The sequence below is a fragment of the Lithobates pipiens genome, unplaced genomic scaffold, assembly GCF_037356315.1.
Source record: "Lithobates pipiens isolate NorthernLeopardFrog02 unplaced genomic scaffold, aLitPip1_a1.2 Scaffold_22, whole genome shotgun sequence".
Taxonomy (NCBI): Eukaryota; Metazoa; Chordata; class Amphibia; order Anura; family Ranidae; genus Lithobates; species Lithobates pipiens.
In genome coordinates, this window is record NW_027507784.1 from 243,226,413 (window position 1) to 243,238,623 (window position 12,211).

Genomic DNA, 12,211 nt, shown 5'->3' on the forward strand with positions numbered 1-12,211 from the left:
TATTCCTGCATCCCTGGAACCTTATCCTGCAACCTGATCCCTTTCTCCTTGTCCCCCCATCTGCTGACCTCCTATTTATGACCCTGGCCTGGCTTGACTACGATTCTGGTACTCCCTTTTGCTACATATGCTGGTTTGTTTGTTTATCTTCACTGTTTGGTTGTTTGGTTTGTTCACTCAGTTTGTATTGGTGGTGTATTCACATTTATATGCATTTACTTTAATAAACTTACTTTCACCTATTTATGTCTGGTTCACTCTGTCGCAGTCACACAGTTCTGGTCACTTCTAGTTTATGACAGAATACCAGGGCCACTCCTGACCAGAAGTGGCTGCACAGGGGAACCATTTTGCTTCAGTTTGGTTGCAAACATGAATGCTGATGAGGTTATTTATTTTTCTCTGCTGGCATCTGAAAGTAGTGATTATTGCCGCCAGGCTTTGAAAGGATGGTCTAGTGACCAGTTGTTTGCAGCTATCCGTTTGGCTCACTCCCTGGTCGATCAGGGTTATATATTGTTTGGGGAGGTGCAGCCTTTGATCAAGATCTGTACTGAGCTGGCCCTGCCCTGTATCCCAGATGGCCATGATGATTTCACTCCTCCTTTTAATATGAATCAGGTTGTATCTTTAGTATGGCTTTTTGAAAATGATCCTACTGATTTTTGTGAACACTACTCAGCCTGTTCCCCACAGGTGATTGCTGAGTGCATTGTGTCTGCTCAGTCTTTTGTTGGACAGGGAGACTTAAAACTACAATTTATACAACCTATACTTTCAGCATGGTCTGACTTGGTGCAATCAGCCCCAGCAAAACAAACCACCTCTGCCATCAGACATCAGCCTACCCAAATGTATGTTTCCCCATCAGCCATGTCAACCTCAGTTGCAGCCCAGTACACGCTGCTCCCAACCAAATACTCATATCCAGTTTCTGCTCCCTGTACTTATCCTGCATTCAACCCACGTGCCTCCTCTCCGCTGCCTACAAACCCACAAGATCTTCCCCCAGCTACTGTTACCTCTTCTCTACCATATCCCAGCCCTTCGTGTCAGTATGCCTCACCTCCTACCTACAGTCCTACAGCCACCTACAGATCTCCTTCAGTTAAGCCAAAGAAGAAACAAAAGTTCTTCCCCACTCACGCGATCCTGCCAGTAACCCAACTTGCTTCCACAACAACCAACCTGCTCCAGTCTGATGCCTTCCAGTCTGATGTCCCAGCCTTCCAGTCTGATGCCTTCCAGTCTGATGTCTCGGTGCCTGCCTTCCAGCCTGATGTGCCAGCTTCCCGGTCCAATGTACCAGCTTCCCGTTTCGATGTGCTTCTGTCTGCTGTCCAGCCTGAGGTGTTCCTGTCCGCTACCCAGCTTGATGTGCCAATGCCTGCTGCCCAGCTTGAAGTGCCTGCTTTCCAACCTGATGTGCTTATGCCCGCTGACCAGCTTGATGTGCCCATGCCTGCTGCCCAGTTTGAAGTGCCTGCTGCCCAGCTTGATGTGCCTGTGTCTGCTGCCCAGCTTGAAGTGCCTGCTTTCCAACCTGATGTGCCCGTACCCGCTGCCCAGCTTGATGTGCCCGCTGTCCAGCATGATGTGCCCATGCCTGCTGCCCAGCATGATGTGCCACTTCCCAACCTGATGTGCTCGTGCCTGCTTCCTAGCTTGACGTGCCCATGCCTGCTGCCCAGCTTGAAGTGCCTGCTTTCCAACCTGATGTGCCTGTGCCAGCTGTCCAGCTTGATGTGCCCATGCCTGCTGCCCAGCTTGAAGTGCCTGCTTTCCAACCTGATGTGCATGTGCCCGCTGACCAGCTTGATATGCCCGCTGCCCAGCTTGATGTGCCCATGCCTGCTGCCCAGTTTGAAGTGCCCACTGGCCAGCATGATGTGCCCGTGCCTGCTGCCCAGCTTGATGTGCCCGTACCTGCTGCCCAGCTTGATTTGCCAGCTGCCCCGCTTGATGTGCGCATGCTGGCTGCCCAGCTTAATGTGCCTGTTGCCCAGTTCGATGTGCCTGCTACTCAGCTTGAGGTTCCTGTGCCTGCTATCCAGCTTGACGTACTTATTACCCAACCTGATGTGACTTTGCTCATGGCCCAGCTTGACGCAATGGACTTTCCCCAGCAACCACTAGTTGGAGCATCCGGAGGTCGCTCCTTCGAGGGGGGGAACTGTCAGGAAAGGTTCCCTCCGCTGGTAATATTTGGCGTGCAGTACTGAGATCCACCAGCAGGTGTCTCCTGGCAGTTTGGAGCTGTCAGAACAGATTTTCCCTGCTGGAATTATGTCATCTTTGGTCCGCAGTACTGGCATCCACCAGTGGAGGGATCCTGGCAGTGTGGAGCAGATATTACCTTCTGCAGTCAGGCGTCACATGACTGATAGCAGCCATTGTATAAATACCCGGCAAGTGCACACACACCTTGCCCTGCTATTGTCCTTGTGCCCTGACCTGCAGCCTGTTTATCTGTTACCTGATACCTGAACCTTGATTCCTGGCTCCTGGCTCCTGCCCCCTGCCTCCTGAACCTGTTGTACCTGATCCTATCTATTTCTGCATCCCTGGAACCTTATCCTGCAACCTGATCCCTTTCTCCTTGTCCCCTCATCTGCTGACCTCCTATTTATGACCCTGGCCTGGCTTGACTACGATTCTGGTACTCCCTTTTGCTACATATGCTGGTTTGTTTGTTTATCTTCACTGTTTGGTTGTTTGGTTTGTGCACTCAGTTTGTATTGGTGGTGTATTCACATTTATATGCATTTACTTTAATAAACTTACTTTCACCTATTTATGTCTGGTTCACTCTGTCGCAGTCACACAGTTCTGGTCACTTCTAGTTTATGACACAGACCTCTGTCTCATCTGTACTGGCCTCACAATTTAAAACCATATGATAACAAATAACTTTTAATATTGGAATTGAAAATGCTACTATAAAAAGCAAATAAAAGTACAAATACAAAAAATGGCATGAATATGAGCCCTAATCCATGACTGAGAGATCCAGAACCAGAAAAATTGCTAATGTTGAGTCCATTAGATGATGATAAACTCATGGTTCTCATATCGATTATACCTAATCCATATATTCTAACTAATTAAGCAGTTTTATATTTATGTTATAAATGTAATCCGTGAGCCTGCTATATAGCAGCACCATCTAGTGGCACCATTACATATTACAAGAAAATTTAAACCTGTATGCATATAGGAAATGGAGGCCAGACATATCATGTGTTATAAACACATGCATGTCTGCTCACTAAAAGGAACATCCACATGCATATATCCATACTCATTCCAAATAAAACAGGTCATATATAAAAAAAATAATTCCAAATAAAACAAGTTGTATATAAAATTCAAGAAGTGAATGTCTAAAGCTTCTTGGCATAGTATAGTATACCCTGACATGTTAAACATAAATCAGAAGAGATAACATGTAGTGAAGTCAAAGATCTGAAAACAATTAAAATCTATCTTGATGTTTAATTCAGCAGGCATGAGACACCCTAGTTCAAAAATCCAGCGTTTTCAGCTTGGGAGACACAGGTTCTCATGTCACCTCCGCTCCAATGGGGTGCTACCTGATCGATCCCATAAAACTTTAAAAGAGATGGATTTTGTTGTTGATGGGTTCTAAAGTGATTTGATACACTGTGTTTTCTGAACCCATTTACAATATTTGTGACATGTTTATTCTTTTATATAGACATCTTGTGGTTCTCCCTGCATATACCAGGCCACAAGGGCACGTGAGGAGATATACCACATACCTGGTATTACTGGATATAAATTTGTCTATTTTGTACTCCTTGCCATTTCTCCCCACAAAGACCTCTGTTTTTCTTTTTTTATCTGCAGTGGATCTGCAAGATTTACACCTTTCACATCTGTAGAAACCTATGGTATCAAGAAAGGTTTTATTTTCTAATCTTAGGAGGATCTACCACATTTTTGGATATCATATTTCTAAGCCTTGGGGCTCTCCTATATATGGATGGCTTACGGGACAAAATCTTATTCAGGGTATTATCCCTCGACAACAAAGATTGGTGGTTGATGGTTCGGAATCTAGAAAGGTTGAATTCTTCCTTTCAGGTATTGGAAGATAATAACCACTGATGCCAGTTTCTCCATTTGGTTTGAGGGTGGCTACAGTTCAGTGGACTTGGTCTACACAGGAGAGAATACTCCCCATAAATAGCTTGGAGCTTTTGGCCAGTACGCCATGCTCTGGATTATGGTACAAACCAGTTGTAGGTTCTATCCAGAAAAGCCTCTACAGGGGCATATATATCAACCACCAGGGCAGCACAAGGAGTCATGCGACTCAGGAAGGTGAACTGCATTCTGTCTGGGGCAGCACACGTGCTGTCTATATCGTCTGTGCATATTCCAGGTATTGATTTGTGTTAGGGGGAACTCTGCAGGTGAATCTACAAGATTCCAAGTTCTGCATCAAGTTTGGTCAGGTTGTGTCCGGGACGAGGGTCCCACTGGCATGAGGGGTAGATGCACTGGTAACACCTTAGGAACCAAGTCTCCCTTATTTGACGCTTTCCTTCTGTTTCGTCTTCTGCCACATCTTTTGTGAAGAATCCGGAAGGGGGTAACACTGATAATAACATTAGCCAAATTAGCCCAGTAGGGCTTGGTACACTGACATAGAGAGTCTTGCGGGGGTCACTCCTTGGACACTCCCAGTCCAGCAGGACCTAATGGTCTTGAGTCCTGTATCTTAGCATTGTTGAGCCCCTGGAAGCCAGCTTCAGGGAACTTCAGTTACAGGACTTGGAAATATTTTTTGCCTGGGGTGAAGCCAGGAAGTGGCACCCACAGAAATATGTGAGTGGAAAGTTTTTTTTTTCTTTCTCCAATTGGTAGGGGAAAGGAGATTGGCCTTAAGTACCATCAAAGGTCAGAGATCGTCCCTATGCATTTTTTTTCCAGAGGGTTTTCCCCACTCCTTGATTCATACTTCATGCAGCGTGTAACATACAGTCCCACCTGTCAGGTCATTTTTTATGTCCTTGGGACTTGAATTTGACCTTGACTGTCCTTGCAGAGGCCACTTTTTGAACCAATCGGGGGATTCTGTTGGGCCTTTATCTGGGAAAGTGGCTTCTTTGGCTATCACTTCACTAAGGGGAGTGCCAGAGTTGGCAGCTCTTTCATGCAAAGAGCCGTTCTTGGTCTCACATCATAAGGTGATGTTGCGTCCTCATCCATTTTTTGCCCAGAATGGTGTCTAGTTTTCACTTGAATCAAGACAATGTCTTGCCTCCTTTTCTGATCCTCAGTTGGCAGGAGTTAGATCACTGCATACTGTGAAGGTAGTTCTGGCTGTTAGCATTATTGGATTTGTCAGTACAGGTCAGGAATTCTTGTTTGTGCTACCAGTAGAGCCCAGGATGGGCAGGAGGCATTCAAGGTAACTATTTTCATTGGACTTGCCAGTTAATTGTTTGAGCCTATGGCTTGAAAGGGCAAGGTTCCCCACCCCTTTTTTTGGTAAAAGCACTCGCTACCAGGTGTGTGGGGGTATCCTGGGCCATCCGCTATCGGATGTCAGTTGCTCAGGATTTAAGGCTATTACATGGTCTTTTGGTCATACATTCACATAATTTTACCAGATAGATCTCAAAGCCACAGAGGATACTGCTTTAACCGCAGTATGTTTTGGTGCAGCAGAAGTCCTTCTCAGGTAGCAGATTCTGTGATTGTGTCTCCCTCCCCTCAAGTGCATTGCTTTAGGACATTCCATATAGTCATTATCATGGTTGTTCTGTGTCCGGTGATATACAATAAAAAAAAACTTACCTGTAAAATCCTTTTCTTGGTGTATATCATGGAACACAGAGGTCCATCTAATCTTTTTTGGAATATTCATTGCTTGGCTACAAAACTGAGGTACTTCCTGTGTAGGAGGGGTTAAATAGGGGAGGACTTCCTGTTTGACTATCTGCCAGTGTCCATCCACCAGTAGGTGGCGTATAACCCATATAGTCATTATTATGGTTGCTCTGTGTCCTGTGATGTACTCCAAGAAAAGGATTTTAAGTATGACGAAAAAATCCTATTTTGGTGTTTTGGTGCTATTATTTTTTATTATTTTTTTTTTAAAGTTAACTTAGCCTTTAACTTACCTTTAAACATGTTGTCAGTGCAACCTGTGTTGTGATATTTTAGGTTTTAGAGCTTAATTGTCTCTTACAAAAGGCATATAATTTCCTGACAGACTCCATGGCAGCCAACGTGTGGGTTTAGTCCTGTCTCTACTACCGTATAGGATGATACTGCCATAAATCTTTGCTCCCTGCCAGAGGCCGTGTTCTTTTTTTGTCCTCCTCCGAAGGACCTAGCTATTAGTCTTCCTACCCGAAGATTACTGATTATTTCCTGCGATCAGGACCGGCGCAGCGACTTTGGTGTGTTGGGAGTCGCACAATTCCAATAAGCCCTAGCTACTAGTAGGGTATGGAATGGGCATATGGAGGAGGTGTAGTCCTAGCCACTGTCAAGCAAACCCGGGCGGGCTATGGTCGTTTAACCTAGCTACTAGCAGATGGCCCTTGCCCTACAAGTCCAGCTTGTGTGTGTCTTACCTTCGACTGGGTGTCGATCGTGGGAGTGGTGAGTTTGTTCCTTGTATCCATGGCAGCTGTTTATGTATGTTTTGTGCTGGTCCCATGTCCCTTTCCCTTTGCTTTTCTGTGTTTTCCCCACACTGTTTGTTTCAGTTTGTCTGGCTGGCATGTTGGCTGGTTCCTCTGCATTCCAGCCGCCGATCCAGTTCCTCGTTCGTCCCTGCATCCGTTCTGCGCATGTGTGGGTCCGGCGCAAGAACGACGCTTGGTTCATGCATGCGCATAGCGGTATTCACGTATGTGCACTAGCGCTGGGACTGACATGATGATGACGTCACAAGGGTGGTGGTTTTAAAAGGAGAAAATAGCCTGCAAGCTTTGGAATGCTTGTGGGCTTGTAGCAGTATTTCCTCTGGCCTTGTTTTTTTGCATCTATGGTAAGGGACCTCTAGGGGATAGGTATGCTACCTGTTTTTCTGCATTTTTTTCTCCTAACCAGGCTGTGTTTCTTTCAGCCCTGATGGACTCTTCCAGTACCCTGGATCCGTCACCGCCTGCTAGGGGCCTGCCCTCTCACAGCAGGTATATGGTAGGGGGGATTCCCTTGGAGTGCCTGCTGGGGGGGGGGGGGGGAGATAAGTGGAGCATCAGTCTCTGATTGCTTCCATTAACACAGATGGTTCTTTTCTTTCTGTCAGCCCTTCTAGGTCCATCCAGCAAGGGAGTTCACGCAGAGGAAGTGATTCTTGAAAATCCCATCGCCGGCATTCCTCTTTCAGATCCAGACACCACGGTTCTCCCTCGAGACCTAGTCACAGTAGCCGGGAATCATCTTGACTTTCCACGGCTTACTCCAGTCATGCAGCCGAAGGACTCTGCTGGGGGTGTAGGGCTCATGTCCCTGTAGGCAAGTCCCTCTGTGATACCTGCTATGTGAAAGCAACAGGCGAAAGAGGTGGTTCTGACCAGCAACTAAAGTCTCTTGTTGAAAAGATGGTTAAGGACAGTCTGAAAAAGTTGAAAGCCCCCCACATGTCTCCCATAGAGTCTCCACAATCTCCAGGGAGGATGCTTGGGAGTACTCTTTACATCCGATGTCCCCTCAGATAGTGAATCTGAGGAAGAAGATCCTGGCACCAGATTTGACTTCGCTCTGCTCCCTCCTTTGGTTAAAACCATCAAGGAAACTTTAAACTGGGAACAGCCAGTGATGGCTCCTGCGAAGCTGAGAAAATTTTTGCAACAATTAAAGAAGGAATGTATCAGTTTTCCTTTTCTCTCTGAATTAGGTGAAGTTATTACAGACGAGTGGTGAAAAGTAGAGAAGAATTCCCTCCTCTCTAAAATAGAGAGGCTTTATCCCTTCAAAGAAGATGAAGTTCAGCAATTGGAGTCAGCCCCTCTAGTGGATGCGGCCGTAATGAGGCTGGTCAGACACATGACCCTTCCTCTAGAACACCCAGTCTCATTTAAGGATGCTTTGGATAGAAGGATAGACTCTGACTTGAAGCGGGTCTATCTTACGGCAGGCATGGCTTGTAAACCAGCCTTGGCTCTGGCCGCTTTGTCTAGGAGACAAAGTCCAACTCCTTCGCATCACTCAGGTCATGGGGGTTCCCTCTTTTGGTGGCTTCAATGGGAGAATCTACAAAATTTTCATTCCATTATTCCAATTACATGGCTCACAGTAACATCAGATGCCAGCAATAGAGGTTGGGGTGCTCATTGTCTAACGGAAGTGGCTCAGGGCACTTGGGATTTCCCCTCTCTGGGAACAGTGCCGAATATCCTAGAGTTACGAGCAGCATTTCAGGCGCTGCTGGCATTTCATCATCTGATAGCAGGAGCATCTGTAGTACTCAGATTGGACAATACAACGAATGTAGTCTATATAAAGAAATGGGGGGTATCAGAAGTCGGTCTCTGCTACAAGAGGTGAAACCGATCATGTTCTGGGCACAGAAGAATCTGGCCAACTTAACAGCAACCTATGTTCCTGGAACTCTGTGTCCAAGCGGACTTCCTATCGCGAGTCCACTTGGACAACGAGATTCATACCTTTATGTCTCACTAGTGTGTTGAGCCAACTTTATCCTCAGTTGACTTTGGTGTTAAAGTACTGTCGGTTGACGGTGTTAAATAAATCTTTGTTTTTCAGCATTTTTCCCACCTGGGTGTGTACGGCAAGTTATTTCCCAAATGTTGGCTGCCATGGAGTCTGTCAGGAAAACTGAAAATTCCTATCAAAATACTTACCGTAATTTTCCTTTCCTGATTCACTTCATGGCAGCAGGAGTTCCCTCCCAAATGGCTGGAGTAGGCTAGTTACTGAACATGGCCTCTGGCAGGGAGCAACGATTTATGGGAGTAGCATCCTATAGGGTAGTAGAGGCGGGACTAAACCCACACATTGGCTGCCATGGAGTCCATCGGGAAAGGAAAATTACGGTAAGTATTTTGATAGGAATTTTCCGTTGTTTAGTTTGCATTGGCTAGTGCGGCACTTAAGCTGGCCATAGATGGGTAGAATTTCAAATGAAAATTCCTAGGAAAAGATTGTTTTAAGAAAGCTTATTCATTATTCTGATCATTAGTGGGGTCAAATCAGTGTTTGATTTCAGCCGCAGTGAAGAAAAGATTTGAAGGGTAAGATGGAAATTTTTTCTCAAATGAACTAATTTGTAACACTGTAAGTGGTTTTCATTCAGTAAATTTCATTCATCCCAAAATTAAATATTAACAGCAAAGAAAATCTTTTTAACGCCATTTGAATGTTCTGAGGATTTTCGTACGAATTTCCCTAAGACTTTTCCTAAGAATTTTTGTTTAAAATTCTATCTATCTATCTATGGCCAGCTTTACTTGTATAGTTAAATAGTGTTAATAAAGTAGGTAAATCTATGTATATAATTTTTTTTAGCATTCTCAATTCTTTGTTAAGGTAGGCTTATAGACTAGTTTATGTCCTGTATTTTCCTTATATTATAGAAATGTTTTCTTACTAATCTTTCATATGTATGCTATTCCTAGGTCAAGTTAACCGTGTATTTGGAGTACTGCAGAATTATGGGCAAGTGGTATTTGGTAACAAGTGCAGCCTTTTTCATCATTCAACAATTGTCAGCCCTGGGACATAATTACTGGATTGGGCTGTGGGCTGATGATCCACCTGTGAATGGTACCCAACAGAACACTGTAATGAGACTAGGAGTGTACAGTGTACTGGGCACAATGCAAGGTATGTAAAAGGAATATTTTATATTTCTGTACAAGAATATATATTTAAAAAAAAATATATATATATATATATATATAGTGTAAAATGTAATGTCTCTTATTATTGACTAAATGCAATTGACTTGATTTATTAAAAGAAAATACACAAGGGCAAGGAAAGTCCTCAAGACAAGCCTTATTTTTTTATTTATTGCCAATTCACATAAGCATGTGGAGGTGTGCATTTGCACTGTTGCATTTGCTACCTAGCCTGGATTATGACATTTATACTTTTTTGTAAACACCTTTAGTGATATAGGCGTGCTCATGGGGTGTGCCAGCTGTGCCCGGGCACACCATAATGCCCAGGCACACCTTAGGGCTTTTTTGCTGGCAGGATCTCCATTCTGGCACCTCTGCTGATGGCAATGGGAACGCTGCGACTATTCGAGAGGGACTGTTTTTTATTTGGCTGTATAACTCCTGTGAGTGCAGACACTGAACGTGGAGTGAGCAGGCAAGCGGCCCCATTGTCCGATGCTACTTCTATAGTTCCGGCTACTGCATCCCTGACAGCTTAATATCACTCTTCCGCCTGCTGTCAGGGATGCTATAGCCACAACTATAGAGGTAGCGTTGGGGCTGGATTACCCACTGTTTTTAAACAAGACCTGCCCGCTGCCACCATGGGGCTTCCAGTCCACCACTGCCCTTTGTCTGAGAAAATAATTTTCCAGGACAGTCCCAGGCAGAGGAGGAGGAGTTTTTTCCTTACTTAACTGCCTCCTAATGTCCCTCCTCCCAGCTTCCACCCTGCATAGCCGACAACGCAACAACCTGAGGTTGAGGAGGATGCATCGGGACTCAGGAAATGTCACTGATCAGGGGGTAGTTGGGGACACAGACTTTAGAAGTATGTGTGTGTGCATTGTTCTGCAGCAGGCAGGGAAAGAGGGGAGTGTAGTGCTTTTCATCTATCTTCTGAATTCGTTCATTTGTTTTATTGAACAGCTAGTAAGAAGTGTGTATCACTGTTCACATGTTCAGGGAGTTCTCATCACATGAATATAAACCAACGTCGCGCATGCGCGGCGCGATGCGGGACGGACGTGCCTGAGCTCAGCTCCGTCTGACCCGGTCTGCCAAGCCGGATTTCCCAGGGCCTTTCGCCTCGTTTCTGGCTGAAAATCACCCAGCACCCCTGCAGAATACACCTGCACATGCCCAACCACAAAAAACGGAGGATTAAGCGCTCTAAACACTCCGCAAGCCCTCTTCACATCATGGAGAAATCCCAGGCTAGAAAGTCTCAAGATGGCGCCGGTGCCTCCGTGACTACAGGCCTCCCCGCGCTGTCTCAGCACACCACCCACAGTGAGTACTCCTCTCCTCTCTCTAAGGCTGACCTAGACAATAGCCTCACAGCCATATATGAGAAACTCGCTGACAAAATACAGCAAGAACTGCATAAAACAACCAGTGCTCTCACACATGAGATTGCAAACATAGGCAGCCGCACCGACATACTGGAAACCAAACATGACGAACTTTCTCTTTCCCACAATGACCTCAGAAAAGATTATGAATCCCTGGCCGACAGCTTTGCGTTTATGCAAGCTCAAATGGAAGATTTGGACAATAGAAACAGACGCAATAACATCAGAGTCCGTGGTATTCCAGAGTCGGTCACCGACCTCGCACCAAACATTTCCAAGCTCTTCCAAAATTTACTGCCAGATAAGCAAATCTCGATTTTTACTTATGACAGAATTCACAGAGCCCTTCGTCCCAAACCAACACCTGACAAACCTCCACGTGACATTATCATGTGTATGAAGGACTTTTTACTAAAAGAAGAAATTATGCGTGCCTCACGAAATACCCCAAACATTGTGTTTGAGGGCCACAGGATCCAGATCTACCCAGATATATCCCCTGCCACACTAGATAGGAGACGCAGGATGAAAGAGGTCACCTCCATTCTACAAACAGCTAGAATCAGATATCGCTGGGGTTTCCCCTTTAAATTGTCAATAATACATAATGGCTCAACTTACACGGTCTACAACATAATTGAAGGCAAAGAACTCCTGGTTAAGCTGGGCCTTCTTGACCCCGAGCCTCCTGCCAGACCTATCTCTACCCCGCGCTCTTCGCCGATCTGGTCTACACCAGCTTCAAGACGTCCCCAGAGGAGTCAAGTAAGATGGCGACAATCTCCTCAGAACTAACATCTTTCCTCATTTGAGTGCCGCCTGCCTCATCGCCTTCCCCATGGTCACCACTAGATCTCCAATCAAGTTTTCTGAGACTCCCCACTGTCCGTTACTTACACCATCGTATCTGAAGGATATGAACTCTGATCCTCCCCCCCCCTTTTTTTTTTTTTTCTTCCCCCT

At 45.5% G+C, this 12,211-nt stretch overlaps 1 protein-coding gene across 1 annotated transcript in view; it reads left to right on the top strand.

Annotated features, from left to right (window-relative positions):
• Nucleotides 1-12,211, top strand: part of LOC143924555 (multidrug resistance-associated protein 1-like) — a 435,651-nt gene that overhangs the window by 310,685 nt on the left and 112,755 nt on the right. Inside the window, exon 23 of the mRNA XM_077448932.1 lies at nucleotides 9,627-9,834. Within this exon, the coding sequence (XP_077305058.1) occupies nucleotides 9,627-9,834 (208 nt within the window). The remainder of the gene's footprint in view (nucleotides 1-9,626; nucleotides 9,835-12,211) is intronic.